This window comes from Lagopus muta, chromosome 21, assembly GCF_023343835.1.
Source record: "Lagopus muta isolate bLagMut1 chromosome 21, bLagMut1 primary, whole genome shotgun sequence".
Taxonomy (NCBI): domain Eukaryota; kingdom Metazoa; phylum Chordata; class Aves; order Galliformes; family Phasianidae; genus Lagopus; species Lagopus muta.
The window spans coordinates 4,571,786-4,599,775 of NC_064453.1; the positions used below are offsets into that span (position 1 = coordinate 4,571,786).

The 27,990-nt window shown below is 43.7% G+C and overlaps 1 protein-coding gene across 4 annotated transcripts in view; it reads right to left on the reverse strand.

The window, feature by feature from the left end:
• UBR4 (ubiquitin protein ligase E3 component n-recognin 4) overlaps window positions 1–27,990 on the reverse strand; it is a 68,310-nt gene that overhangs the window by 21,811 nt on the left and 18,509 nt on the right. Inside the window, exons 32-76 of one of the 4 annotated variants that reach the window (XM_048967685.1) lie at window positions 27,394–27,592; window positions 26,973–27,161; window positions 26,577–26,640; window positions 26,189–26,380; window positions 25,954–26,024; window positions 25,683–25,830; window positions 25,149–25,376; window positions 24,757–24,927; window positions 24,472–24,654; window positions 24,131–24,289; window positions 23,399–23,551; window positions 22,887–23,114; window positions 21,886–22,043; window positions 20,485–20,656; window positions 20,129–20,330; window positions 19,682–19,845; window positions 19,375–19,591; window positions 18,834–19,050; window positions 17,459–17,491; window positions 16,310–16,373; window positions 15,738–15,872; window positions 14,909–15,083; window positions 14,548–14,685; window positions 13,987–14,108; window positions 13,505–13,616; window positions 13,190–13,320; window positions 12,880–13,057; window positions 12,583–12,687; window positions 11,956–12,087; window positions 11,084–11,252; window positions 10,831–10,927; window positions 10,299–10,406; window positions 9,762–9,878; window positions 8,396–8,605; window positions 7,878–8,027; window positions 6,986–7,213; window positions 6,795–6,873; window positions 6,102–6,344; window positions 5,004–5,172; window positions 4,283–4,427; window positions 3,629–3,714; window positions 3,185–3,272; window positions 2,863–3,056; window positions 1,765–2,004; window positions 511–649 (exon numbers count right to left, since the gene is read on the reverse strand). In XM_048967685.1, the coding sequence (XP_048823642.1) occupies window positions 511–649; window positions 1,765–2,004; window positions 2,863–3,056; window positions 3,185–3,272; window positions 3,629–3,714; window positions 4,283–4,427; window positions 5,004–5,172; window positions 6,102–6,344; window positions 6,795–6,873; window positions 6,986–7,213; window positions 7,878–8,027; window positions 8,396–8,605; window positions 9,762–9,878; window positions 10,299–10,406; window positions 10,831–10,927; window positions 11,084–11,252; window positions 11,956–12,087; window positions 12,583–12,687; window positions 12,880–13,057; window positions 13,190–13,320; window positions 13,505–13,616; window positions 13,987–14,108; window positions 14,548–14,685; window positions 14,909–15,083; window positions 15,738–15,872; window positions 16,310–16,373; window positions 17,459–17,491; window positions 18,834–19,050; window positions 19,375–19,591; window positions 19,682–19,845; window positions 20,129–20,330; window positions 20,485–20,656; window positions 21,886–22,043; window positions 22,887–23,114; window positions 23,399–23,551; window positions 24,131–24,289; window positions 24,472–24,654; window positions 24,757–24,927; window positions 25,149–25,376; window positions 25,683–25,830; window positions 25,954–26,024; window positions 26,189–26,380; window positions 26,577–26,640; window positions 26,973–27,161; window positions 27,394–27,592 (6,902 nt within the window). Of the gene's footprint in view, window positions 1–510; window positions 650–1,764; window positions 2,005–2,862; window positions 3,057–3,184; window positions 3,273–3,628; window positions 3,715–4,282; window positions 4,428–5,003; window positions 5,173–6,101; window positions 6,345–6,794; window positions 6,874–6,985; window positions 7,214–7,877; window positions 8,028–8,395; window positions 8,606–9,761; window positions 9,879–10,298; window positions 10,407–10,830; window positions 10,928–11,083; window positions 11,253–11,955; window positions 12,112–12,582; window positions 12,688–12,879; window positions 13,058–13,189; window positions 13,321–13,504; window positions 13,617–13,986; window positions 14,109–14,547; window positions 14,686–14,908; window positions 15,084–15,737; window positions 15,873–16,309; window positions 16,374–17,458; window positions 17,492–18,833; window positions 19,051–19,374; window positions 19,592–19,681; window positions 19,846–20,128; window positions 20,331–20,484; window positions 20,657–21,885; window positions 22,044–22,886; window positions 23,115–23,398; window positions 23,552–24,130; window positions 24,290–24,471; window positions 24,655–24,756; window positions 24,928–25,148; window positions 25,377–25,682; window positions 25,831–25,953; window positions 26,025–26,188; window positions 26,381–26,576; window positions 26,641–26,972; window positions 27,162–27,393; window positions 27,593–27,990 lie in introns of all 4 variants that reach the window. The other 3 variants (XM_048967684.1, XM_048967687.1, XM_048967686.1) reach the window with 3 other exon arrangements.

The window sequence follows — 27,990 nt, forward strand, 5'->3', positions numbered from 1 at the left end:
TCCCACGTCTTTTGAACTTCTCTGTGTTACTGGAAAGTGTGAGCTCTGCTTCTTCCACAAGTATCCAGTGTGCAACACCGTAATCTGCACACTCAGACTTTGTGACAGGCCACACTGACGCCGCATGTACTGCAATGGGCTCCTCTTTCATTAGCAGGGCTCCTCAGATGGGATGCTAATGTACAGAGCACAACCCAAATTAACCCAAAGAGATGCAGTACTAGATGGTTTGTATGCAGAGCACTGAATAATGTCTTTGCAGAATGATCTACTTAGTGGATGAAGAGAGTAAATAAGGGATTGCATTCCATACTTCTCAAAATGCCAGAGACAAGAATAAGGATTTTGAGAGATCACCAGAATTAAAGAAAATGCATTAGTCAGTAAAAAGCATTGAAGGAGCACTGCTTTTCGTGTTACTCCCAAGACAGATGGGCCTCTGATGTCTCTACATTGTTGACTTGGCCAAGAGATGCAGCATTTCGTTAATGAATCTGCTGTTGGTCCAACCTTCTTTCGATCCTCCTCATTCTCTATGGGATCCACTGCACAGCAAGGCTTGGCATACAACATGAAGTCAAAGCGTGCGTATTTACAGAACCCACAGGCATTGCAAAGGAAGGGATCCTTCTCGTCGTAATTAATGGACCTGGAAGGCAAGCCAGGAAGGTCAGAGAACGCAGCTGAGCTTATCGAGATAACTAATAATAAAGGGGAATAAAGCAAGTAAGCACTGAATGCACTCATTAATTAGGTAAAGGAGAAGGATGGCCCCCAAAACATCTAACCTACCTTAAGGAAGCTGCTATGAGCAAAGCACACGTGGTATGTGAGAATCAAAACCTAGGCACCAAAAAATCCACGTAGAAGTAGTGGATTCTGAGCAGTAAGCAGAAACAGGCTTGAGTTTGTGCCTAACAATCCTGCTTCAACAACAGTAACTCCCAGCAGAATGTCAGATGAGGACACTGTGCCCTTTATGAGGACACAGATTAAAAGAAACAGTTTTGTAAGGCCTGGGCCCTGAATAGCTTTCACTCTCTACACAGTTGCAGTGGGACTAGCTGCAGCATACTTAATATCCTCTGCTGCAGACTAGAGCAGCATGACATGAACTGGTTTATAGCTCCCATATTTCAATATAGGATACGGAAACCTTTCAGCAGAACAATAATCAACTGATCTGTGCAAAGAATCTGCTGAACAACTTGGAACCCCTGCAGATTTGAGAGGAATGTGGGACAACACGATGGGAGAAGAGACTCCAAATGAGGCAACTAAACTCACAAAAGAGGAGGATTTGTGATACCGTAGTAAAAGCCTGAATAGCACACAGTAAATTACACCCTGAGCCCTGCTCTGAATGAGGAGAGCACAACAAAAGCTATGAAAAGACAAACCAGCACAGTTCATCCTGCACGCCATGTCGGGGATCCTGGGGGGAACCCCCCCCACAACTGAACTCCAGGTCCTGCTTTAACCAAGGAGGCCAAAAATAACCTCCTCCTGGGAATTTGCTGCTTTAAACTTCTGAGGGCTTGCTTCAAAACTTCAGCATTCTTTCAGCACTGTCGCATCAGGTTTCCTTTGTTTGCCTGCATTAACGCTAAATCCCTCTGTAAGCCTGTTTTATACTTCTCGACTAATTTGATTGCGTGCTCCTATTAACCAGAATGGTGCATTTCAATAGCAGGCTATTCTGCTGAACATCCAACGTGAGCAGCAGCACGAGGGGCTCCGTGGGGAGGAACTGGGATGACCTACCTGCACTTGTGGCACTGATACACGTTCTCACCACAGTTCCCACACACCCCCGGGTTGGCAGGGACGGACGCACTGCATCGAGGGCACTGCAGGGTCTCCGTGGAAGCCTGGTAGTTCTCATAGAAATCTGCGAATTCAATCATCAGGTTGGAAGCCACGATGGGCAGAGGAAGGTCGATCTTTACCTCTGTCTGGCCTGGGGTCAGCTGGACCTTTTTGGCTTTGTGCCATCGAGCTGGCCTGGGAAAGAAAAGAGAAGCGCACGGCTTTCCAATGGGGAAGAACCCTCCTGCCCACGCACAAAGAGGAGCCAAGCACAACCACCTCGGCTCCAAATCTACTTTATATGGGATGAATGGAGAGCTGTTCTAGGATTCGCTTCCTTAGCTTCTGTATTGACATGATATGTAGCCAGAAATACATTTTAAGCCTTTATCCTCTTCATAGAGAGAGACTGTTTAGGATTAGAGAGCTGTTGATGCCTCATGGAAGAACTTTAATTCTACAGACATTTTCTAGGGATTTTCACCTCCGTTTTTTTTTATTAGTAAAGACATTTGCATGAAAACAGGATATTTATTTCTAAAGATCTCATCTACTCCCACTGCTTATTCTCAACCTGAAGTCAGAATCCTCTCTTTGTGACATCATAATCCTCTCCACAGCAGCCACTTGTGATGTCACAGAAGATTAAGACTTCAAATAAGCAATAAGCAGCAGGCACAGATTAATCCCTAAGCCAAAGAGATCTGATTGTGGTGAGAAGATCTCAAGAAGTGAGAAGGGAAAGCATATAAGCAGAACTGGCTCCGGACTGAGCAATGCACTGAAAGAGAGTGGTTTTTCCTGAGTACATCAGCACTTGAGAGCAAGGCCATCCATCTTCTGATTTTAGTCCTACTATACAGCTTCAAACAAGTAGAGTTAACACTTTCAACATTCCTGGGTGCATTGCAAAGTCCAAATTCCTTCCTGATTCAAAATCCCCACGAGATGCTCTTGATACTAACACTGGTTTCCAAATGTAACACATTCAACCCATTCCACCTCACCAGAAATCCTAATGTCAAACTCAGTGACACACATGGATGAACATACTTGTTTTTCAGCTCCACTATGGCTTGCACTGTCCTGTTGTTGTAATAGAGGTTGATGGTTCGGACCATTTTGGTGCGTTTCAGGTCTCCTATCTTCACTGTCACTTTGCTGATGGTGTGGCTGCCAATCAGCTTCACCACTTGCTGGGTGGTCGTATAACGTGTATCCACTTTAATGGAGGAAAGCTTAATGTACTAAGAAGACAAAAATAAGGACACACTGTCAATGCGATCACATCTCCCAAAAATACAGAAACACAGCTGCTGTAAATGTTGGGATCCCTGTGACTAATTGGAAAGGGCTTAAGAACAGCAGTACTTACACAGAAGGGCACCTCTGGATTGTTGCAGACGAGGCAAGGATCACTCTCTAGGTAATAGCCATCAAATTCCACCAGCCCAGACAGTGTGCTGGAACAAAGGGGGAGAAAATAAAACAATTAACCACCAAGGTATGACTGAGAACACAATTAACAACTTGGCAAATCTATACTCTCCAATTGTTCCTACTATTTTCCAATGTACCAAAAAGGAAAGCAAAAAAGCTAAAACTACTGCCAATAAGGCATATATTTATTTCTTCTCAAGTGGCAGATTCTCTCTTTTTTGCTATTCTCTCAAGGCCAGCTGCAGCAAGCATGTAATCTCAGTAGGGGTCCTTCCTCCACCACAATTTCATTAGAAGAATTGGGTATTGCTCTGTGGATTGCAGCTCATCTGCTAAAAAGCTCCTTCAGAGAAATGGATCAAAGGCAGAAGTAACTCACTTGTAAATGTTGGAGTTAGGGTGGTTGGTAAGAATGTGGTTTTGAGTCCGGAGGATCTCCACAGCCTTCTGGGAGTATTCCTTCAACTGAAATACAATTAGGAAATATTCTCTGCTCAGCGTTTTTTCTTTTTAATGAAAAGATTTCTCATCACGTGCCATGCTCTGTCCCCCAGACGATGTGTGCACTGTACCCACAGGTATTTGTGTGGTTAAGTCATTACCCAAGAATGTAACAGATCCTAAAATTAGACCTTTACCACAACAACAGTGCTGTTTGTCACAGCCAATGACTGGAAATGTTTGCCAGGATTCACAGAACATTTCCAGCTCTTTACAAACACACACGCAATTACCAGTGCATCTAAACTATCTGTTCTCTGTTTGTGGCCCCTTATGAAATTCCACCACTGCCTTTGTTCAGAAGTCACAGTTAAGAGATGAAATACCAAATCTGTAAATCGGAGCTAGCATTAGAGCTAGCAGTACTTTCCCCACAGCATTCCCAAGGAACAGTTTTCAACCCACAACACAACAAAAGAAAAATCCCCACTCTCCATTTCAAGGAATCCAGCTGTACCATAAATGAACACTTAGAAAACTCTTAACAGCTGGACCTCAGATGCTGTTCAGCCTCTTCTGAATGACACTGTACCTTCTTCTCAGTCTGCTGTGTTTTCAGAGAGAAGTATCCCAGGAGATCTACAAACTGGGCAGCCTTTCTCCCATAGGCTGGAAGTTCTGGCCAGATTGACCACATGAGATCCAACAGTAATTCTTGCTGAGACTTGTTAGAGTTCCTGTTGGACAGATTACAGATCAAGTAGGCTTGTCAAGATAGCTACACTGACAAGACAGCTATACACAGAAGAAGGAAAATATATTTACAGTTCAAAAAAGGTAACTATTTCTTATCTTGCCATACATGAGAGTTCACAGAGTCAAATGTCAACTCTTCCCATCACCAGCAGTGTTCCAGCACTCTTCGAAATGGAAGAGCTCTATAGTAACAACAGACTGCTGAGGGAGCTCAGCACCCTGAAGTCTGCCTTTACACACACAACTGCCATCTTTTTATCTGCACCAGATTCTGTCCAGCTTGGGAATTCACTCTCCCACAAACACCTGCCTCTGTGGATGTCAGGAGCCAGATTCTAAAGGCATTTTACTTGCAGATCAAGTTGATCACTAATGTGTAAGTCACAACTTACACCTCTGGCCCCAACAACTGCAGAATAACACGAGCAACACAAGGTGATACCATCATTGCAAGCCTCAGCAACTTTTAGGGCAGAGAAAGAGCTATTTCATCTTTCCAGAACTGAGCTGGGACTGATTCACAAGAGCTGGCTCAGAGAGGCTCCCTCCCAGCTCACCTGTAGATGTGGAGTGCAAGGCAGTGTGCCTGCCATCTGACAGAGGACGAGTTGGATTCCAGCAAGAAGCAACGCAGGAACTGAATGAGGGTTTCCTTATCAGCAAACTTGTTCAGCTGGTTCACCAGAGCTGTACACAGCTGGTCTTCCTGACTGCCTGAGCTCTCACCTAGGGGACACCGGGTAGCACAAGAGAGAAAGAGTTAATAAAGCAGATGATTTGAGTACTTCACAGGCAGTCCAGTTTCCTATTTTATAGGCCACAGAGAAAGGACATGGGGATAAATGTCAGTGGTTAAGGCAACACGTATAATATCCTTCTCTGTTTCAAAAATTATAATTTAACACTCCTGACTATTAGAGAAGAAAACTCCTGCAATACTTGCCAGTGAGGACATGAGAAATGTGCTACACGTCCTGATAAAAAGAAAAGGAACAATAACAGGGCAGTGAACAGAGTCACAAAGAACCGTCTGTCAGAGAAAGCCAAAACAGTTCCCTGAAGAAAAGCCAAGAGAGAATTTATGCCCATGACTTTTATAGGGAAGCTTAATTACTTTCCCAAGACTGCGGACATCCATTAAGAAGCAGCCCTGGCTCCAACATAGCTTACAAGTCAGACAGAGGAAACAAGTCTGAACATAACCATTGAGGAGCAGAGCTAACTGGGTGTGCATCAACAGAATTTGTTTTAATTCCCATCAGGATTTCAGCCTCCTACATCCCAAGACAAGCAACTTAGGTAGAAGCTATTCAGTCACTGGTATAAGCAACTTCTTCTAGACAATTCAAAGCCCACTCAAATTAATAAATACTCACAGTGGGTTTGGGATATGTCCAGTACCCAATTTCAGCCCCAACTCTTACAGCATAGTACTCCATCTCTGAACCTATTATTATATACAGTGAAACTGCTCTTCTCTCCTAGATGTTGCTAAAGGTTTCAAGCACCCACGCCAAGATTCGTGCCCCCTTCACAGCAGTGGTATTTATCACAACTAGAAGCAAGCAGTGCTCTCTCAATAGAGGTACATAAAGCTGAGAGCAGCAGACTTCATCCCTAAAAGAACTACAGAATTGGGCACAGCTGCAGCTCACCCTCTCGCTCCTTTTCCTTTTCTTCCTTCTTGCTCTTTTTCGTGGAGGATTTGCTCTGTGTGGCTGGCTGCCCAGAGCCTGATGCTGCAGGAGCAGAGGTGGAAGAAGTGCTTGATGATCCAGAGGATGAAGCCACAGACAGCACTTTGCTGCCACACAGAGCACAAGACAGCAGCTGCAGGAGAACTGGAGACACTCCTTCATCTACCAAGAAGCTGACTTGAAGGAGGAAATAGAGAACCGCTGTGGAGAAAGGAAGAAAAATATTAATGCCTAAATTAAAACTAGATGCACCTACACTGAACTACCAACCCCAACAAAAATACCTTCCAACATGACAAGGAGCATCCCACAAGCTGGCAGAACCCTACATTATGGAAGTAAAACACTTGGGTACACCAAGGTCAAGTGTCACATCCTAATTTACACAAAGCAGTGCAAACAATGCAGATCTCCTAATTCATGTTCTACTAAGTTCTCCATTACAGCATACTGTGTTCCTCAGCTAGGGAACAGTTGCAATTAGAGCACTGTGATAATTAGTATTGGAAACAGTTCAGTCCTAGTCAAACTCTCAGCTCTGCTCCCCCTTTTCTGTCTGCTGAGCTTCCCCATCTGAGAAGTCTTCATTCAAATCAAGGCATGCAATGCAAACCCTCTGCTCTCCTGCACACTCTCAGAGAAAGAACTCACAGTCATCTTTAATGCAGAATTTCTGCCAGTTCACTGTCCGCTGCGTTGCAATCTCTGCACAAGCCTTTAAATGTTCCATCTGAAAGGCACAATGGGACAGGATTGAACACCATGTCAGTATTTCTATGACTGACTTCTTACAGAAGTGCACCACAGACTTTCTCCAAGTTCAGGTGCAAGCTTTTCCTTACCAAGCTGATCAATGTATCATACTGCAGAGCAGAGCCTGAACTTGCTGTGACCACACTGGCACGAAGGAAAATGCCTTGCTCTTCCAGGAGCTTTTTGATTCCACGAACATGGGAGTCTAAAGTGTGGAGGTCTCGGAGCTGACGATATTTATCCTTGGATCCACAGATAAAGAGCAAAAGCTTGCGGACTTGGCGGCGCACGAATGGAGTCTGCTGGATCATCAGGTACTAAACAAAGAAAAGACCACAGCATCAGCACTGTGGAATCACCAGTAGGCAACCTGTGCCAACAGAAACATGGCTTGCTTTCTTACAAAAAAGACAAGATACTGGAGATGCATTATCAGAAAGTCACCCATAAAAGCAAGTAAGAGGCAGAAGATACTGCACAGCAATACTGCAGAATCCTGAGCTAGATGACTGGAGACTGCTTCTGAAAACCATTGTGTAACCTCAGATAAAAAGCTAGCCAAGCTTCATTAAGAAATCCCTTCCACAAACTTGTGCAAATGCAAGATAACTTGCTGTTATGTAGGGAGCTATTCAACCAGATGAAGGAACTGAAAAGACATACTCCAAAAATCTTACTATTTTAAGGACTAAGTGAAGCACCAACAGCAAAGCACGATGTTACATTTTACCATCAGTGAGGTTTCATATTAGAGTTTTCTGGAGGTAAATATTGAGTTACAGAGACCAAAAGACACCTGATTTTTCACACATCCTTTCTTCAACAGGAATAACACAAAGCCAGGAATTAATCTTCATTCAAGAGGGAAAAGAAAAATCAGACGTGGATCAGATTGGCCCTACAGAAGTCCTCATCTCTCCCAAGTAAGGTAACATCAGTGGGATTTTCTGGTTGAAACCTGTAGGTGTATTACATTCTCACCTCAGACAGAAAGTAGAACCAGGAGTGATCAAAGACAGGAGGTGGGATGCGGGAGTTTGTGTCTGCAATCTTCTTGATCTGGTAGGGCAGCCGCAGCACCATCTCTGTCAGAAGCTGAGTGTAGGCCTCAAACACATCTGCAGCGTGACCCTGGGAGTGAGAGACATCAGTCAGGACCAGTGTGGTGTTCTGACATGCTACCCAATGCATTTGTTTAAAAACAGAGCTCTTCTGCACTTTAGAAACACTTCAAACTGATAAACAAACACAAGCTGACAAACCTGCACGAGGAGCTGACCTAATAGGCAACAAGGAAGATGCAGTAAGCTGCTCTGTAGCCCTAAGGCATTTTAATATACAAGCTTTCAACTCAGGACACATGCTTCTATATGCGTCTAGCCTTTTTCCCCTGCACCTGTACACATATCAAAGGTCTCTACTGGAATAAAGGTGGCTGAACAAGTCTGGGATTTAATGTGGAAATCCCCAGCAACTGCTAGGTACAGGGCAGGACTCACCTTCACATACTGGCGGAGGAAGAAAGGGCTCATGTCAGGTGGAGAAGAAGTAGTGTGAGGTTTCAGGAGCTGGCTGGTGGCAACAGGCTCCTCATCGTTCTGCTGGCTTTTCCAGTACTCCAGCAAAGACTTCAGCACGTGCAGACAGTAGTCAACAGCACCAGAGCTCAACAGTGCAGCTGCAGTGGCACTGGAGATGAGGGAAGAAGACTGAAAGGAAGAGGAGGAGAATTACCAGAGCACCTGAGCAGTGACAATCATCCAGCACATGCTGACACTATGGGTAAGAGAGGAGGGTTGTGTTGTCGTTTCTTCCGAAACTTTACAGGCAGCTTTTAAGTTTGGGGTTTCTTTGAGGTTGGGTTTGGGTTCTTTTTTGTTGTTGTTGTTATTTTGTTTATGAAAAGCAACTCAAATATTTAGAGACTCTTTTGAACAAGCGCTTAGTAAAGGAAAACAAATAAAATCTCTTCTTAAGTCTAATCTCCCCTCGACACATGTGCCAGAGGCCACTGTGCTATGGATTAGACGACTAGGGCTTTTTTTTTTTTTTTTCCTCCTCTCTTTTCTTCATTTTTCATTTTTTTCCTCCTTTAAGTTGGGATTTCTATTTGTTTATCTGGGATTTGGCCAGCTGGGGGTGAATTCTGGTAGAGAAAGAGTCCCTGTTGCAGATGCTGCTCAGAGGCTCTGCTCCACCCAGGTATTGCTCCACCTGCATTCTGCAAGACGATGAGCTTTGATTTTTGTGGGAAGCTCAAGTGAATAACAAAGGCTGGAGAAAAAGCTACTGTAAATAAAACTATTAAAGCAGCCCTGTAAATCCAAACAAACCCCACAGCTCATAAGCTCATTAAAATTTGATGCAGTTCAGACTAAATTTTTTAACCTCTATGCTTTTTTATTAATCTCCTTCCCACCACACATACTGCTTTTTATGCCTTATTACTGTACCTTTTAGCAACAAATATCTAAGGAATCCTCTTAGCGACTTTTATGTTGACACAGCAGCATATTGCTTTCCAATAATCACATTACAGATCCTTTTTAACCCCTTCAGTGCCAGTAAGAAGCAATGACAAATCTGCTAGAGCATTTTAAATAACCTTAATAATCTTCCAGCCTCAGCTTCAGCTAGAAACTGCTCACAAAACAAATTATTCCAGTCATCATCCTATGTTGGTTTCCTGTGTTCTGAGTTTCAGCAAAGATCCTTTTTGGTAACAGTCAAGTAACACTGTTTTTGCAAAGTATTTTAAACTGTTTTTCAGTTTTGCACCATCTACGTGCACCTTTTATACCATCTCTGATGAAGAAAAGCTTCCCAACCACATCCCATCCCTGAAAAGCACCCTGAAGAACATACCTCACAAATGGAAGACTTTGATCCTGACTTTGTTCTGGACATGAACACACTAAGCAGCCTCATTACCACCAGATGTACTTCATTCACAGGAGAGCGTTCATTTTTCTTAGACACATCCTGCAAAGAGAGAGCTGGCTTGCTTACAGAGCTGAGCATAATGTCCTTACACCAATGTGTCAGAGCTCTGACCCTCACAAAGTGTTTCTTATCTAAGCTCAAGCAATAACAACAAAAAGAGCAGTCTGAATTCCTCAGTATAAGAGCAGACAGTGGCCTGGGTGTCCATATGTCAATTCTACATCATTGATCAATCATCCCTGTTTTAATTGTTGAATTCAAGTCATGCAAGTTTTCATGCTCACTTGACGATGCTGGAATTAGGTAACAGTGAGTTATTTCATATATTCTGTGAGATTAACTGTCTGAACATACCCATACAGCAGTCTATTGCTCTGATTCCCATGCACCCAACTCCTCCATGACAAGAAAACCTGTCTAGAAGGAGCAAATCAAGACTGTGCCTGTATTACAGCTTGCCTTTTTCTCCATGCACAGTTCTGCAATCAGCTGGGACAGGAGATTATCTAAAGCTCCCTTGTCCTTCTCATCATCTCCATCCAGGTCTGTTGTGAGCATCAGAATAACCTGGAAGTAGAAGTCATAGAATGAACAGAAGATCTGTTTTCAAAATAGATACAATCTTTTACAAAACTTCTGTAATTCATATCTTAATTAATTTATGCTTTTTCCCAAATTCTCCCTGCATCATGACACCTCCATAGGAATATCCAGTATAAATGTGAAAGACCCTCCCAGATATATAAGAGTTGAAGGACTTCAGCCCTTAGGGTCATCATTCAACAGTCACACAACACTGAGAAAGAGCACGTGTCTAACTCTTTGGGTAAGGAATATAGTGCAACAGATTGAATGCTTCAGAGAGGGACTCACACACTGTGACTGGGCAAGAAAGAGAAAAGGTTAAAAGCATGTGCAAACAAAAGCCTGGCACTAGGGGCAGTGATTAACTTTTTGACTAAGGCTTAAAACCTGAGCCCTCCTCAGTTACCTGCATGTAAGGGATGGCCCGCACTCCCCCAACGTTCCTCAGCTGAGGTAAGTTCTGCAGCAGCCTCTCCAGCAACATCAGTCGGACCATGTGCAGCCTGACAAGTCAGAAAGCAGCAAGCAAAGGTGAAGCATTTTCAGACACGCTGAAAGGAATACTAGACCAACAAGATTACCAACACGTAACTCCTCTACAAACAATCACACTGCAGAGCAGAAGAATGACTTTTGACAAGGAAAACAGAGCCCCTTGCCTGTTGCTGGTGTGGACATCTCCCTCTGCTTCCCCCTCTCCTTCTGAGCCATCTCCCTCTTGCTGGCCTGTGGTAGTGCTGATTGCACCTGTGCTGGAGCTGACACTGCCTGGTCCAGCAGGATGGCCCTCAGCTGTCGTGTCCCCATAGGCACTGCTACGGCCAGACACTGAAAAACAATGAGGGGGGGAAAAAAAAAAAAGGGAAAAACACACAAACAGAACTGAATATGCATCTTGCCCTCTTCACAGCAACCATAGCACTACCCTATGGAATTATGATTCTAAGCAAACAGTGTCTGTGATTACTTTCAGAAGGTTAAAAGCAGCACTTCCACAGATGCAACACAACACCCTCAGCAGTGCTTTGTTCACCAGTCTCACTTTGGTGGCACAAACTGAATTGGTTCCACAGCAGTAAGTTTAAGGTGGGTTAGAAGAAGGGTGTACGGGCAGCATGAATGCAATTGTTCACAGAAGTCTGTTTGCTGCCTTCAAATAAATCATTAATTTATTATTCCAATTAGTTTTACCAGGATATCAATCTCAAACAAAGGGGAGGAAATTACCTTAATCCCATCTAAACTTACCCTGTATTTTAAGGCATTCTTTTATTCTCACTCTAGGCTACATCACTGTGTAATTTATTACAGATCAGCAAAAACTACTATTCCACATTTCTAGAGAACTGCAAGAGTGAGGAAATATTCACAGTCTGTAGGGCACTTTGATAGTAATCACAAAATGGTGCATGGCATCATCAATCTAGAACAGATTTCTTCTCTTTCAGGGATTTCTCATCCCACACACTCCTGGTAATTCTTCTTAGTGCAGAAATCACATACACAAACACTGCTCCAGCAACATACTCACCACTGTGCTCACCAGCCACTGAGTCCACAGCACTGCCACCACTCTCAGAGCCCACACTTCCACCATGGTCAGCAGGCGACGTCCGAAGAGTTGAGCCATCTGTTGCAGCTGTGCTGCCTTCATCATCAGATGCTGGAGCTAAAAGAATAAAGAGAGCTGTTACAAGTAAAAACACTGTCTTAATATAACTGCAAAAGAAGTACATAGTATAAAAGAAAAGCCACAAAGATTTCTATTTCAATTTTCAACTACAAACCCAAAAGGAATTTGCACTGTCCATCAGTGCATTTAAGTCTGTTAAAAGCAGTGCAGGGGAGATACCCTGAGAGTGAAACCACATTATGAAATGGTCCACCACATTAGCAACTTGAAGGGCAATGTCTGCCTGCTTTACATGCAAAGAAAATACTATATTTAGTTTAGTTTGCTTTATTTTAAGAAGAGGAAAACACTTCCTCAGAAGTATATAAGAAAGGTCCTCCAAAGCAAGAAAATAAACTATTAAGGATACACGAAGCCAATAAATAAGGATTGGTTCTTCAAAACATCATTTGCTAACAATCTAAAAATCATTATTTAGCCTGAAATTAAAAAAAAACAACTTGATTCCTTGCAGTGAACAGTTACCTGATGCTGTCGTATCCGAGAGCGTTCCAGCATCAAGAGAAGAAGAGCTGGGTGCTTGGCCAGACAGTCCTAAGCTCTGCAGTCCAAGTGCACTGCTGCTGCTACCTGCAAGAAGAAAACAAATGATGAATACCTTTCTACATACAAACTACATTACCTCTGGCCTTCTGTGTGCATTTCCTTGCTCCACTACCTTTGCTTTGATGGTGGTCACATCAATAGCTTCTGCTCTGCTTCTTTCTCAGTTTCCTCATATTCTGTTTCCCTTTTTGAGTAACAGCAATGTTGACATCTTACCTTGCTGATCCTGTTGCAGGCTCAGGGCAATAGCCAATTCCACCATGGTTTCATCATCTGCATCTGGAGGGATATCCAGCATTGGAGGGAATCCCTCTGCTCCAGCCAGAAGAGCCTCCAGGGGAGAAGGGTTCCCATTGTTCACATTTTCAGCAGTCTCCAGAACCATTGATTCAGACTGTGGAAAAGGAACACAGCAAGAGAGCCTTTGTCAAACCACCATCAGCTAAGGGAACAGTAAGTAATTCATCATGCACTAAACTGAACCCAAGCACTTCACAGATTCCAAAGAGAAGCACTCTGGACTTACCACCATCTCAAAGTCACCATGATCAACTTCACTTTGCTCCTGGCTTTCCTGGCGGATATGCTCACCATTTGCTATCCCAGAGCTCTGCAGCTTGTCTTCTGCATCGTCGTCGTCGTCATCATCTTTATCTCCTGCATTACAAAGGATTAATTCACAAATTAATTCCCAAAGGTTTTTAGTGGGGAAAGAGAGAAGGAAGAAAGGAAATAAGAAAAACTAGTTTGGTCCTGTTTAAAAAGACTTTTGTGTGTGTGTGCATCTTTTCTGACAAATAAAGTAGGTCATGGTCATTTAAAGAGGAACAGATTTGCATACCCATAGGAGTATTGCTGCGAGGGGAGGATGGCAAGGTCACATGTCTCCTCTTGTTCCTTGGTCTCAGCACCCTGATCAAAGCTTGTTTGCAAGAAAAGCTCACTGCAGGATCCTAGAGGGTTAACAGTTAACCATTAAACTTCTTAAGCTTCACATGCTTACTCACATTATGTGCAAAGATGGGAAATATGCTTATGACTCTCTGCTGGTCATGATTCACATAAGGCTTACATCGCTGCCTAACTTCTAAACCCCCTGTCTTCCTCAGCAGCCATAAAGCAATACTTATCATTACACAAGCAGTATGTGACAAACATTATTAAAACACAGTGAGAGACATTTCTCCTTCATTCACTTCTGGCTCCATGTTTTTGGCTGCACGTCTCTGTTTTGTACAGCCTCATCTTACCATTGCACCTGTACTTAACTCTCTTTGTGTTACTTGCATTATAGACTGAAAGAGAGCAGAGCAGACTACATACTGGGCAAAGTAACATCTGCATGTAGATCTTGGATGCTGTATGGATACAATCCAGTTCACACGTGCAGTATCCATGGATAATATCCACCAAAGCATTGACTGTGGCCTCAACGTGAGTCAGACCTAAGGAGGAACAAAAGCAGGCCTGGAATCAACTCCCTTTCCATTTCAGCACAGAACACAACACTGCAGGATGCATCTCTTACTTGCAGACTTTAAGGCACAATGATTGTGTCAACAAAAATCCTGAAGCTTCAATCCAAAATGAGCTTACACACCAGCCCTGTAGGGCATATGGAGCATTGAACATGCCATACACCACTGAATATCCTAATAGCAGCATAACCAACTATGCACAAACCCATCATCAGTTCCTTTTTACTAGAGTATACATGTATTTTTAACAGAAGTGTTAGTGTAGAATTTACAGACATACCTCAGAAAACGTGTGGCTTCATTAGCAGCTTAAAACTAGTTTGGAATAAATCATTTTCTCCGTTTACAAGCTTAAAATAGACCAAAATATACAAGCTTGTCTATAGCAAATGAAGAGTTAGCACACCTGGCAAGCAGGCAGGAGCAAGGAAGGCGTTTTTGGGCTTCGATGCATGGAGCTTCCAGAAGTGGTTTACCAGCTGGGTAATAAAGGTGCAGCCCTCCCCTTCGGCGTGTTTCTGAGCCTCCTGCCCTTCTTCACTCTCTGTGCAGTTGGAAGAACAGCTGTCAGACTTGTGCAGGGAAAAGTATTAACAAGCAGGGAAACATTAAGTTTATTTGAAAAAGGCCTTTGCTAGAGGGCCTGACGTCCTCATTTCAAAGACCATCTCAGGCCTATCATAGTTCAAGCACAGCCCACACTGACCCACATACCACAAAACATTTTGAGTTAGCCTAAAAGACAGAGAAAATCCAGACTTCTCTACCTGTTTCCAACTGTGACAGCTTCGACTCCGTATAATGGACCAGATTGTTGGGTCTCATAATAGCAATGGATCGAGCAGTGATGACCAACCTCTGAAACACTTCAGGATCAAGGTCTTTTCCTTCTTTGGTTGAGGAACTCAAATACTGAATGGCTTTACTTAGCAATGCTTGATCCTGGAAAGAGAACAATAACATTGGCAAAGAGAATCAGTGCACAGCAGAAGAGCAGAACAGCTGAAACACAACTGTAGGATAGCTCACAGGGAAATCTGCTTTAACTTTCTTGGCCAGTGTCATCTAGAAATGACAACTAGTATTATAAAGTCACCCAGCAACAGCAAGAAAAAAAATATCTGGTTGGAGAATCCATTTTTTCTTTCCCTCGTGCTTAAATACCGACAGGAAGACCATTGTAAAACCATAACCACTGAAGTGGTTAGCAAAGGCTATCTGCAGGCTTCTCTGCATTTACTGCAACTACATTAGCATGTATCCTAACCACTACTTACCCTAGTATTTTCCTATCACCCTGAGCCAGATGCATAGGGAAATGGAAATCTTGAGCTACACAGTTTACAAACAAACCAGCGTTTCAAGATCCTGATTTCTCTTGATTAGCAGATATTATTCCACAACAAAATCTTCAAAGAGCGTTTTAGCTAGTGAAGCTCTGAGGAAACACAGTATCAGCATGGCAGACAGCAGGATCTGAAGGAAAACTAGTCCACAGAACTACACTGCAAGGAAAAGGTGCTTCTAGGGCCAGCTGCACCTTTACCATAAGCTAGCAAGTAGACAGAAGATGCTGAAATCTTCAAACTGTGTTACCTTATGGTTATGGTATGCTGAGCGACTGGTGTGCAAGCTGGCCAAGAGGCTCTTGGTTTGCTGCTGGACACTGGAAGGAGCAGGCATGGACAGGAGCATGGTAGCCAGTTCCTGAGCAGCCGCCTTATTTTTCTCCTGTTTTCAAGAACAGACAAAAAAAAAACCATTCTTCAGTTCACTAACCATTAAGGTGATGCACGATTCCAATTTCTCTGCATCCCTACCTCCCTGCAACACAGTTTTGATATTCCCTCAATGTCTTATTTGACATTTAAAGAACATTTCACATGCCTAAACAAGAAAAGTCCTTTTCAGATTTATGGGCTTCTACCCCGCTGTTTTTGTAAACGAGGTCACCCTACAACACACAAATCCCACCAGCAATAAATGCAAATGCCAATTGTCATTCTAAACTAGTTTCAAATGCTGTTTGCTAAGTCAACTTTCAGATCAGTGCTGTGAGCAAAACGGATGTGGCTCTCTCCTATCAGGCCCCCGGGGGCTGCAGGAGGTGCTGCTGATCTCACCCCTCCTCCCCCGTTTCAGAAGAATGTATTCAGAAAGTTACTTGCCTTCTCGTTGACTGGTCCTACAGCAAAGCAGCTTTCCAGTGCTTCTAAAGAACTCACTACTAGCCTGGAGGGAGAAAGGAAAGCAGGCTTGAGTACAGCAACCCTTCTCTCTCCTTAGCACTTTGCTTTATGCGGGCTACAGTCATGAGTAGCTCAGAGACAGCTAACGAATGCCAAGTACAAAATCAAAGCATGATAAAACCTGCCACAGGCACCATGCATATCATTTCATTGTGTTACAGACCAGAGTTAAACCTGGCTCACGCTCACAGACAAACTTAGGACTGCTTTAATAATCCACAGCTGAAAGACAGGGGCTTTTCTCTACCAAAGAGGATAAAACATTTCCTTACGCAGCCTGCAGCAGGGATAACTTGGATTGTCTTGACAGTACCAATTCACCATGGCCCACAGACGTACATATGACTGCAGATCAAGGGTTGGTATGACACATGGGAAAAAGCGTAACCGACTTTTCTAAGGGAGCAAGATTCTATTTGCTTGCTATTTTCACACAGGTTGCTCTTTCCAATTTGGAGTTTCAGCACAAAACACTCCGGAGGAAAATTAACTGGGTACGACCCGCCTGAGAGCTGCTGAAGTTTTGACAGCAATAAGGCAGGCTGGTAAAATACTCGCCCCAAGGAAAACCTTATTTACACCTTTGCAGCAAAGTGCTGACCCTCCCCTGCAGCACTCTTTCATGCCTTGAAGTAGAACTAGCTCAAGTGCCACCTGGCACACCAGGAGCAGTGCAAGAGTATAGGAGAAGGGAGGGATGAGACAGCATTGGATTGGATACGAGGTAGGAGGAACAACAATTCTGAGGTCTGGAGGTGATAAGTAACATTGATTTCCCGCACCCGCAGCCATAAAGCCAACAGGGGAAGAGAAGTGGGAGAAAAAAGCATAAGGAGGGACGCAGCAGAAAGGAATCTGTCCAACAAGCAACAGTCAAGCTGTATGCAGCAAAAATCCGCAGACTGCCTCATCTTTACATTTTGCTAAATCATCTGCCATGCAATGACCAGAATGTAAAGAAGCGAATGTCACTTGGAAAACAGAAAATCAACAGTCAACAAAAGCCACACCATGTGTTCTGTCTCTGACACACACTCATTCGTGCAGAGAAAAGGATGGCATACTAACCGGTCCAGGGTGGTTAGGGACTCAGTTTCAGAACTTGGGGGGAGCAAAGAAAAAGGAAAAAAAAAATAATAATAATAATGTGTAAAGCTCACAGAAAAACTCCCTACAACACATTCTAAGCAAAAGGCAAATTAAATGGGGAAATCAGGAAGCTGGGAGAGCGATATATACAGTCAATCTAAGCATGACTCTTTCAGTTTGGGCAGCAGACACTTGCCTAACAGCACAACAGATAAAGGAGACCCAGGCCACCTAGCACAGAGAAGCCAAGCACACTGCTTAAAGCACAACTGGAGGTTAAATCTGAAGTACAGGCACTGAAGTTCTGATGGAAAAGCTGTCTCAGCTGTTCCTGCCCAAGAGGCCCTTTGTGAGGTAATCGTGCTGCGTTCTGTAACTCCTATGTAAAAATAAAAGGAATCATTCCTTTTGGTTAAAAATATTTAGGATCTAATCCCCCTGCTTTGGGAAATCAGAAGGCATGTCTGTGCAGAGAGAGACATCTGGTGGAGATGTCACAGCAGAAGGGGGAAGAAAAGAGAAATCACATGCAGGAAAAAAAAATCCCAAGATAAAATATTAAAGGACAGCAATCAGTGTCCAAACAGGTCATTCAGTTGGATGCTACTGGTACTTCAAGTCCTGAACTCCTATGTGAGAATGTCAGTAGGACAATTAGCTGTGACTTGCTCAAAGTCAAGCAGCATACACCTTAGAATACCAAATTTTCAGCAGTAATAATTCTCCTCTGACCTGTTACCCTCTTGTCCTTGCTAACTTGCCAGACTATACAGCACAGACTGTATAAGCTCAAAGAAATTGGAATGGACATCAAAAAAGTTCTATTTCTTCTGCCCAATATATCCCCAGATCACTCCTATGAGTCTCAGTAGGGGTACTGGAGGGGGAATCAACACTTTCTCCCCTGAAGTAGTTAGGCCTGCAGTACACAGGCTCTTAAGATAAGCTGCTGGGAAGCGCTCTAAGCAAGGTCACACAAAAAACACACCTTCAAATTCAACTTCATAGAGGCCTAAACTTGGTTAGCTCCAGAAAATAGAAGAGGACTAACTTGAGAAAATGCACCAAAGAAAGCAGAAATCTACTTCAGACCTTCAAGACTCCTACAGCAAACTAATTTAGCAACATGAAGCACGCACACAGAACTCTCCCTTTAACTCACCAGATAAATCAAGAGAGCACAACACTTTCCTTAGAATCATCAACTTTTCAGTTGTTATTTTGTATGGCAGTGAGAACACTGCACTAATTCCCTAAGTTCTCCAAGTTTTGAAAGGCACGCAAACGTGCCTAGGAGCCTTCTAGAGCTACTATTCATTTACAAAGAGCAATACAAGTAAGACTGCAGAGATACCTCTCCAGGACAGTCCCACTGGCAGCAGCAGGGGTAGCTGACTCTGTGTCTCCAGTACCGTTCCCTTGATTCAGGTTTGGGGGACAAGCATTGCTCACAGAAGCAGATGGGAAATCCTCAGGGGGCTCATCAGGCCATCCAAACTGCTCTTTGGTTTTGCCATAAATCTTTATGGAATCCAACATCGTGACTCCAGCAGGATCCACAGAAGCCCCAACTGTGGTGAGGAGAGAAATTTGTTTAATGACTAACAAAACAAGCTGCATGAATGTATGCCCACACTAACAGTTTCATCTCCTTGTCGAGGTTACTTCCCTTCCATATTATCTCCACCCAAAATTCTTCAGCTGGGCTACTGCACATTCACCTACCAGGCTGTAAAGAAACAGCTACTGTGTGCATGATCTGCCCCTCAAACTGTTTCTGTGGTCAGGTCAAATGAACAACTTGTGGAAGCTCTCCTTACTGTGAGCTGAAGTAACTTCAACATAGTCAAACAAAACCAACAGGCAGGCAAAGCAAACAATTAACAGAGTCTTACTGAAGAAGGTTAGCTTTTTGTCTGCTTGCAAGGCTTCCTCACGAGTGAAAGGGAAGTCAAACCAACGAGCTCTGGTCAGATTCAGCTGCATAGTGCGACCAAATATCTCCAGGTATGAGGGTGCTCTCTCTATTGCTTGTGTGCCTATCTGGATCCTCATGCCTGTCATCACCATCGTGCTGTTATTGTTTGTAACTTCAATGGTGAAACCTCCAGGCTGCAGAAGACAAATCACAAAGGAGTACCATCACTCAGGACAAGAGCATCACCTAGAAGCCCAACGGAATGCCCAAAGTGCCCCATTTACCTTTGTGTTGGCCACATACATGCCAGTGGAATTGAGCCGGTGCTTTATCTGCTGAGCATTGTAGACTTGCAGCAGATCATTGCCTCCAAACTCCACATCTGTGAGTTGCTGGTTGTGTTCAAAGAAGTCAATAGGAAAGTTCACTTGGCTGGATGTGCGAGTTGCTAAAAGAGAGAAGATTGGTATTTTTGACATGAAATACTGTCAAGAGGCAAATCGATGGTAAAACAACTTGCAAGAGCTCTGCTCCTTTGGAAACACCCATGCTAGCCAGATAGCTACTGTTACACAGATCTATAGAAAGACTTCACCCAGACCAGTACTTAGGTCTGAGGTAAACTGCAACTGTCAGAAGTGAATGCCTTAAGTATCTACATGATGTTGATCAATCTTCATGTTTGTATTTGCCACTGCTAGCTTGCATGAGATACTGGAGAAGTCCCTTACTGATAGCAGCTGCCTTGCGCTTGCGGACAGGCTTCATGATGCTGATGACACTGCTAGGCTGCAGGGAGGGCTGGAGCCAGTAGGAGGTGTTCTCCACATTGGCCATGTAGATCCTTAGGCTCCCATCTTCGCACAGGAGGATCATAGTAGTTCTCTGCTGCTCATTGCAGGCTGTGTGGCGGATGGCCACCATGTCCTGAATCTGTGAATGCAGACAATGGAAGTCAAGGAAATGACCTGGTAACTGCTGCTTTGGAACAAACACTTTGGATTAAAAGGGTGCCAAAACTAGAGATCTTGTTATTGGAAAAAGAGACTACATCTCAAGGGCCAAAATACAGAGAATTTCCACAGACCTTTGCTTTGGCTGGCAAGGTTTTAATCTCCTGGATAAGAAAGGTATCTGGCTTCACCATCACCACCAGTGGAACACCTGTGGTTTGCTGAACACAGCACACCAAGCCAGGGTGGTTCATGACTTCAGACCACTGGCACAGCGCTGGCGAAGTCTTACTCCCACCATTTGAACTGTAAGAGATGAACGACAGAATGATATCAAGCAACAAGTGGAAACACACAACAATTCATGAGCATTGGACCAGTTAAAGCTTCCTCCACTGCAGGAATTCATATCACTGAACAGCCAGGAACACTACGTGCCTGGTTCATAGATGAGAGACCTGAGATTAAGGTTCTGGACATCTACCCGTGCAACCTACTGTAGGGTACCTGCTTTAGCAGGGGGGTTGGACTCGATGATATTTTGAGATCCCTTCTAATCCCTGCAATCCTGTGATACTGCAACTAATGCAAGCAGAAGACACGAGCATCCCAACACACAGCCCTGATCTGTACTACGAGAACTCAAGGAAACACACTTACTAGTAAAATTGTATGACCAAAGCCTAGACAGTAATTTTAAAATGGTTTTCAGCTTTCTCTTTCAAGTACGAGCTCCTGTCATCAGGCTACCATTAGGGATAGCAACACAGTGCTATGTCTGAGCACAGGAAGCTGGCACGCAGGTTAAAATTCACATGGCTACACAGTACCATGTTTCAGCACACTCAGTGGCACTAAGCAAGGAGAATCTGTGTGACTCTGCCCACAGGTTGAAAATAATGAAAAAAGAAAAGGCAAAAAACCCCCACTAAGTTAAACTTAACTGAAGACAGAGAGCTCTTGGAAGCTGACCCTTCCACAGGGCCTACTCAAGATAGTGGCTTTGTGTCAAGCCAGCAATGAGCCTGTGGCTGAACTGCCCAGCTCCAATTGTCAGAGCAGATGACAGAACAGCTTTTTTCTTGCCACATTCATAGCATAAGAGATTGGTTTCCCTCGAGGGAGCCTGAAAATAAGCCTTAATATGCACTATGCACAAGGTCCACTGCAGTCCTGGTGCCGAAAGGAAACAAAGGCTTCCTGCTCTGCAGCCTCCGTGAGGGTGGGTAATCCCATCAGTTCCAGCTGCTGCACCAGAAGCAGCTCCACACAGTGCAGTAAGGTTGCTCTGAAACCACCTTTCTGCTGTGAAATCCTAGTGGGAAGAGATGCATATGCATCCCACCGCTGAAACAGTCAGCTCCGGTTTCAATTCATCCCGATATTAGGCCATTAAAAGTAACGAAAAAGCATCAGTCAAAAAGAGGAACTTCACTACAGGCTTTGGCTATTTGGGACTGGGTTGTTAATCAGTAACATTTATTTCCAATAAATAGACAGAAAAACTTCAAGGGAGCTTTACACCTGAGTCTCACCTCTTTACGTTAATTGGGAATAGCCGCTGCACTTCCAGACTGGCCCGGCTGATGGTGGCTGCAAAGGATTTGCCTTGACAGTAACTGAAGAACAACATCTGTAGGACATGGGAGTAATACACTGACACACCCCCTCCTGCTACCTGGCCATTGCTGTCCTGCAGGATGAGAGAAATAAGGACATCCAAGATAAATGTGCATCCGCCGAAACACTCTCAAGCAGTCAGGCTTTTAAGTTTCTCAACTGATCAAATTATTCCACAAGCCTTTCCACCACTCCCTTTCCACCCGTGAGGGAAAGTAAGTCCAAAATGACATTTTCTAAGCTAAATTCCCTGATGAAGTCATCCACCAGATACTTCAAAGACTTCCAAACGGGATACTGAGATTGCATACTGTAGGTAGTGCCCTCAGCTACTGCGTGCTTGAATGTTGTATGACAGTCTCACATGGAGCACTCCCCACGTTCCCAGCTCATAACAGAGCTGTTCTGCAGGCCTTCTTCTCATCTATTTCCCCGATTCAGAAATGCAGGCTGGAGGAAAAGCACTGAGCAAAACGTGGATGGATTTTAAAGTCACCTGCATGCATAGCACAATCCAAGAATACAGAGCTGCTATGGACCAGAAACAAAGGCTCACTCCACATATGCAGCTCCAGCAATGGTCAATAACTTCATTTTCTGCCATGCCTCTCTGTGATCAGCACTGCTCTCAAGACATCTCCCTGCTGAGAAATCCTGCTGGGCATAACTTCAGAGGGAGCCATGGAAAAACATGCTACATTTTCTAGATGAAAGGATCAGGGGGTTTAATTTTTACCCCCACTCCCTTTCGCTGCAAGGATATTTCTCTCCTCAGAAGAATGGCAAGCTCATTGATGTAGATAAGTGAGCTTTAAAAAAGGGAATAAAAGGAAGGGAAACTTCTGCCTTTGAGTGCAAGACTAAAAACACGAGAAGTTACTGTGCCTATACTCCAAGAAAGAGAAGTCATCAGTACCTTCAGGTCCTCGTGATTGACTTCAAGCACATTGGTGACATAGAATGGACCATGCTGGGCACTGCTTGCCTCCTCCATGAGCTGTGTATAGATGTACCCAGCAGAAGACATGATCACTATTATGTTCTTTCCCTCCTCGTTGAAGAGGAAAGTGACATCCCTGATTTTGGAACTTGGTAGAAGGAAATAGAATGTTGGGCTCAAGGCATCCACAGAGAGATCGTAAATCTGTGGGGAGAGTTAAGAAAAGAATCAACCACTGTGAAACTAAACAGCCTTTTCTTTTCACAGCACAAATAGACAAAAGTCAAGAGCAGGGAATGCCTGGTACATGTTATAGCTCATTTTTCTGCTCTTTGAGTTACTTGGTTTTGCCTTTTCTTGCAGAAGCACAAACATACATTTCCAATATATTTCTAACTACGAATATAACTCCTCTGCATGCAGGTCTGCAGAGATCCAGACTTTAAGTCTGAAATCACAAATCATCAGTAGCTTATGAGCAAACATACCTTCACAAAGTCTGCAGTCACAATAGCAAGCTCTGTTTGGGATCCTGGCAGCCACACAGCTTTAATGATGAAATTTCCAGTGGCCAGTTGGGGATGAAGTACCAAATGGTCAGAGACTGATCCAGAGCTGCTGAATGTTAACACGTGGCAGTCCTGGAGTAATGAAAATAATTGGTCAAATATCAGAACAGAATACCTGTATATTTCAAGCCAAGAACAATTAAAAGCTGGCTTTCATTTCAACTTCAGTAACGACTCACGCACTAAGAATCTAAAATTCCTGCACTTAACATAAGTGACATGAAAGTAAGTTTAAAAAAATACACGTTCTGTTCCAGATGTTTCTTAGCTAAATAACAGATTTGTGGCTTCTGCACTGTGAAAGCTGAATCTGAACTTGGGAGAATACCAAAAAGTGAGTCCTTATTACAACACACCAGCTGTTACAGACTAGTTCCAACACACTTTAAGTTCCACATGGATAAACCTTGACTTCAGTCTTCAAGTAAATCTGGCCTAAATACAGTAAGAACTATTATTTTGAGGCATTGCCTCATTTATTACATTACTTATATAGGAACTGCCTCTTTTACTTCATATATCTAGTAAGAAAGTGATTCATTAATGACAGACCTTTGGAGCTGGCTCTGATACAGTTCCTCAAAAGAAAACTACAGATGGTTTTGAGATGAGGTTTCCAGCTGCCTAGGAAAGAGTCAGCCAGGCACTTACTTTCAGTCCACACACAGCTAAGTAATCCTCCTTGCAGGGATTCCCAGTTAGGCTCAGTACAGTAAAGGGGACAGGTGCAGATGCAAGGCGTGTGAGGGTCAGTTTTCTTTTGCTAGAGTCTGCTTGTTTCAGCAACGCCGAGAGCTGAAGGACTGTAATCTGCAAAAAGAAATGAACTTCCTTACCCAGATTAAGAATTTCGGAGAGAAAGTCATCTCCATTCTAGCTCTATGATGCCATCCCTGCACTTTTTACCATTTCTGCTCTAAGAATTCTTTTCTTGAAGAGCAAGTGGTTGTTCTAAGCCACGCCACACTTGACAGAAGACATTATTCACTCACCTTGCCCTTTTCATGACTCACAGCCAGGTGCTGCCGACGTCCATGTGGGGATGACAGCACACACATTGCCACACGTCTCAGCACATGTGCACTGATCAGCTGCCGGATTGTCTGGCCCTGATCACCGCTGTAGTTCATGCGGACGTTCTCAAAAGCACCCTCTTGGGAGCCAAGAGTTGGGACCTGAGCCATTAGCAATGAAGAAAGCATGAAGAAAGTGCATCACTGAAGGTCAAAAAGCGACCCATAATTTAATTACCCAGAATAACCACTTCAGTATCTTACCATCAACTGATCTGTCATTTCTACTGACTTGTCCAATGTATGCAGCTCATTGAGTGCCTGCTGTGCACGACTGCTGCTCCCCATGGCTGAGGCTTGCTGGAAGTTTATCTGAATTGCATCCATTAAGAAATTCAGCATCTCCAGCACCAAAGGAGCAAAGGAGAAGTTGGCCTACAAGAAAGAGATATGGCAAGTGAGGATCAAGATGTTCCTGCTGGGTATTCATAAGATTCGCATCTCAACTAGTTTCTAAAACCTGAAGTTGCTTCTGTGATCTCTGCTATCAAAAAGAGGACCACAAAAATCAAGCAGCTTGGCTGATAACCAACACTGCTCGCTTAAGATCCTCTACACTAACCACTTTCCTTCCAACAGCCAGCTGATAACTATACCTGGGACTGTAATTCCTCTCGACAGCCCTCAACATTTCTACACAGGCTGCTCTTCTTGGGTTTCTCTTCATCAGGGCCCTTCCCCTCACTGATGGTAACCTTGGCCTTCTCTGCAGGAGAGGTGCTCGCATGTCGAATGACACTCTCGGGCACCCTGGGCTCACTCTGGAAGGCTGATTCCTTCATGGTAGAGCTCATACCACTGCTAGGAGTTCTCTTCACCAAAGCCTGGGGAGGACATAGGAATGTTAAAAGCCCAAGACAGCTTTCATCACTGACAAATTGAATACAGATTGCAACAGCAACAAGACTAATGCAATTCCAAAGAAATTGAATGCAAAGCTCTTAAAAAGCAGCAATTTTCAAAAAACAGTGTCCTGCAAGCCACTCCGCATCCAAATACCAGCAAAACATTCCTTTTTGATATCAAGTTACTCTGCTGCTGGTGGAAAACATGAGAAAAGATTGTATCAGCTGTGCAGCTTAGGCTAACTTGTACACACTGCAATGGCAGATGGAATCAAGACACTTTACCAGGCAACTGCCATCTTCCTTGGCTCCACAGTCACAGAAGAACGATCCGTATTTGGCATAAGAAATCTCATGATCCTTGTGACAAACTTTAGCACAGACGGTGCAAACACCAACCCCATCAACCATCTTGCAAGTGTGACAGTGATACCTGCACAAAATAAGTCAGTTGAGTTATGAAGCACTGGATTTCCAGAAGGCTCCACAGACCACGTTTGTTTTTTTCTTAATGGCCAGAACTAGCAGGCTGAAATTATGACCAAGAGATTCTTACCAATGTTGATTCATGAATTCCTTCTGTGTAATGGTGAAGGTACAGAGTTTATTACAAAGAGAATCTTCATCCTATTAAGAAGAAATGCATTCCAGTAAGGTATTATAACTGCACTTCTACAGCAAAGGTAGATGGTACAGAATGTGTTTCTCATACATTTACATGAATATTTTACCAGCAGTGAGTTTTAGCACCACCTAGCTCACTTGCAGCATTAACTGTGCCTGCTGCCTACCGAATCTTCAGCTTGAGAGTCCTCCTCTTCCACTGCCAGCTCTTCCACCCAATCTGAATCCACCTCAATTGCCCGTTCCTCGCCATCAACAGAAAGATGACTTGGTCCTTGGCCACTGCTCTGGCTCAGTGCATTAGTGACATCAGCCAGGTAAGAGACGATATGGCACGTACACTCCAGGATAGTAACATGCTATGAAATTGAGGTGAATAAAAACGAGAGGCAACATTTAAATCCCACAGCAGTTACTATGAAGCAGGAAAATACAACACACACACCCCCAGTCAAATTGTTTTCCAATTGTCACTATGCAACAAGAACAAGAGAGCTGATGCGTCTCTGGCCTGAGATTTGTTTCTGCCAATAAAACAACAGCCACGTGCCTTACCTTCCCCTGCATGACGTTAGCATTCATTTTTTCTACAACGTTCTTTTGAGACAGGTATTTCTTGCTGTAACACATAGAGAAGATCATTACAACTAGTGGTCTTTGGGAGGTATAAAATCAGTTTCCACCTTAACTTCAAGCACTGAATTCGCTCTAGCTCAGCAACAGGAAATGTACCAGTGCAGTGATTACTTAAACCTTCAAGAGTAGAAAAGATGACAAAACCATGCTTGTTTGTTGTGGGGGAACACAGCCTAGCCTGCCTCACACACCTTATATCCCAAACAACAAAATGAGTGTGCATCAGTAAATATGCACTTCTGTTCCTGTATGATCAGAAAAAAAGACATTTAGTTGAAGCAAATGAACAAATAGCAGTGTACAGTTTGCTCTTACCATTTGCCTAGCCAATCAACAGCAGCACCATGAAGCTGGAGGTGTCCTGCACCTTGTCCTGCACTAGCCAAAGTCGCCATCACAACCATCAGTTCAGGAAAGCCTGTGCCATCACCGTTGGCCAGCATTTCTGTTGCCATTGGTATCAGAGTACTCAGCAGAACAGTGCACACGCCTTCTCCAACTTGGCTAATGAAAAAAGTGAAGATCTCAGATGCTGCACATCACTTACAGGAAGGGCAGCTAAGGCCCACATTGCAAGAACACGGACCCAGCAATGCCCTCATAGGCAACAGCTGTGCCCCAATCATCTTATTTGAAATCTGACAAAAGGAAGCAATCGGTAACTCAATTAATTTACATAGCTAGAGATTGCAACAAATCAACAGTGCACAAAATAATGACAAAAGCTGTACTTCACCTGTTTTCCCGAACAATGTAAGTTGTCAAGAGTTGTAGCAGCTGCCTGTTCTCTTGGACAACATCCAGTTGGTCTGAATCTTTGGGTGGAGACATGGTCATCCTGGTTAACCAGGCCTGGAGGCGTACGGGCTCCACACAAGCCAGCTGAGCCAAGGAGCCACAAAGTCGCAGCAGGCTGGGGTTGGGACTCTTCTCAGCTGATGGAGAAAACCACAGTGAGTGACAGATGCTACTGTGAATGTGTTTGAAGGTGGCTCTCCCTCTGTCAATGGTCCCACTGAGATAAAAACTTTACTTGGAATGGGGAACTGGTCAAAGCACCTGCATCCTCTCCTACTTAGGAAAACCAATCAGCTATAAGAAGTAAATGCAATTTTTTTCAGGATGCTTCACTTATTCCCTGACATGAGCTCAGACATAAATCATCTTCATCTTTCTCTAACACTAAAATCAACTGTTATCCAGTACCAAAAGGAAAAAGAGCCAAATAAACTTGGAAAGCTTAAAAGAGGAAGTGAGAAAGGAATGAGCAACACACAGAGGTGACACAAAACCATTAAAAGTTAAGAAGTCACTCCAATTCCTTTTGGAGTTT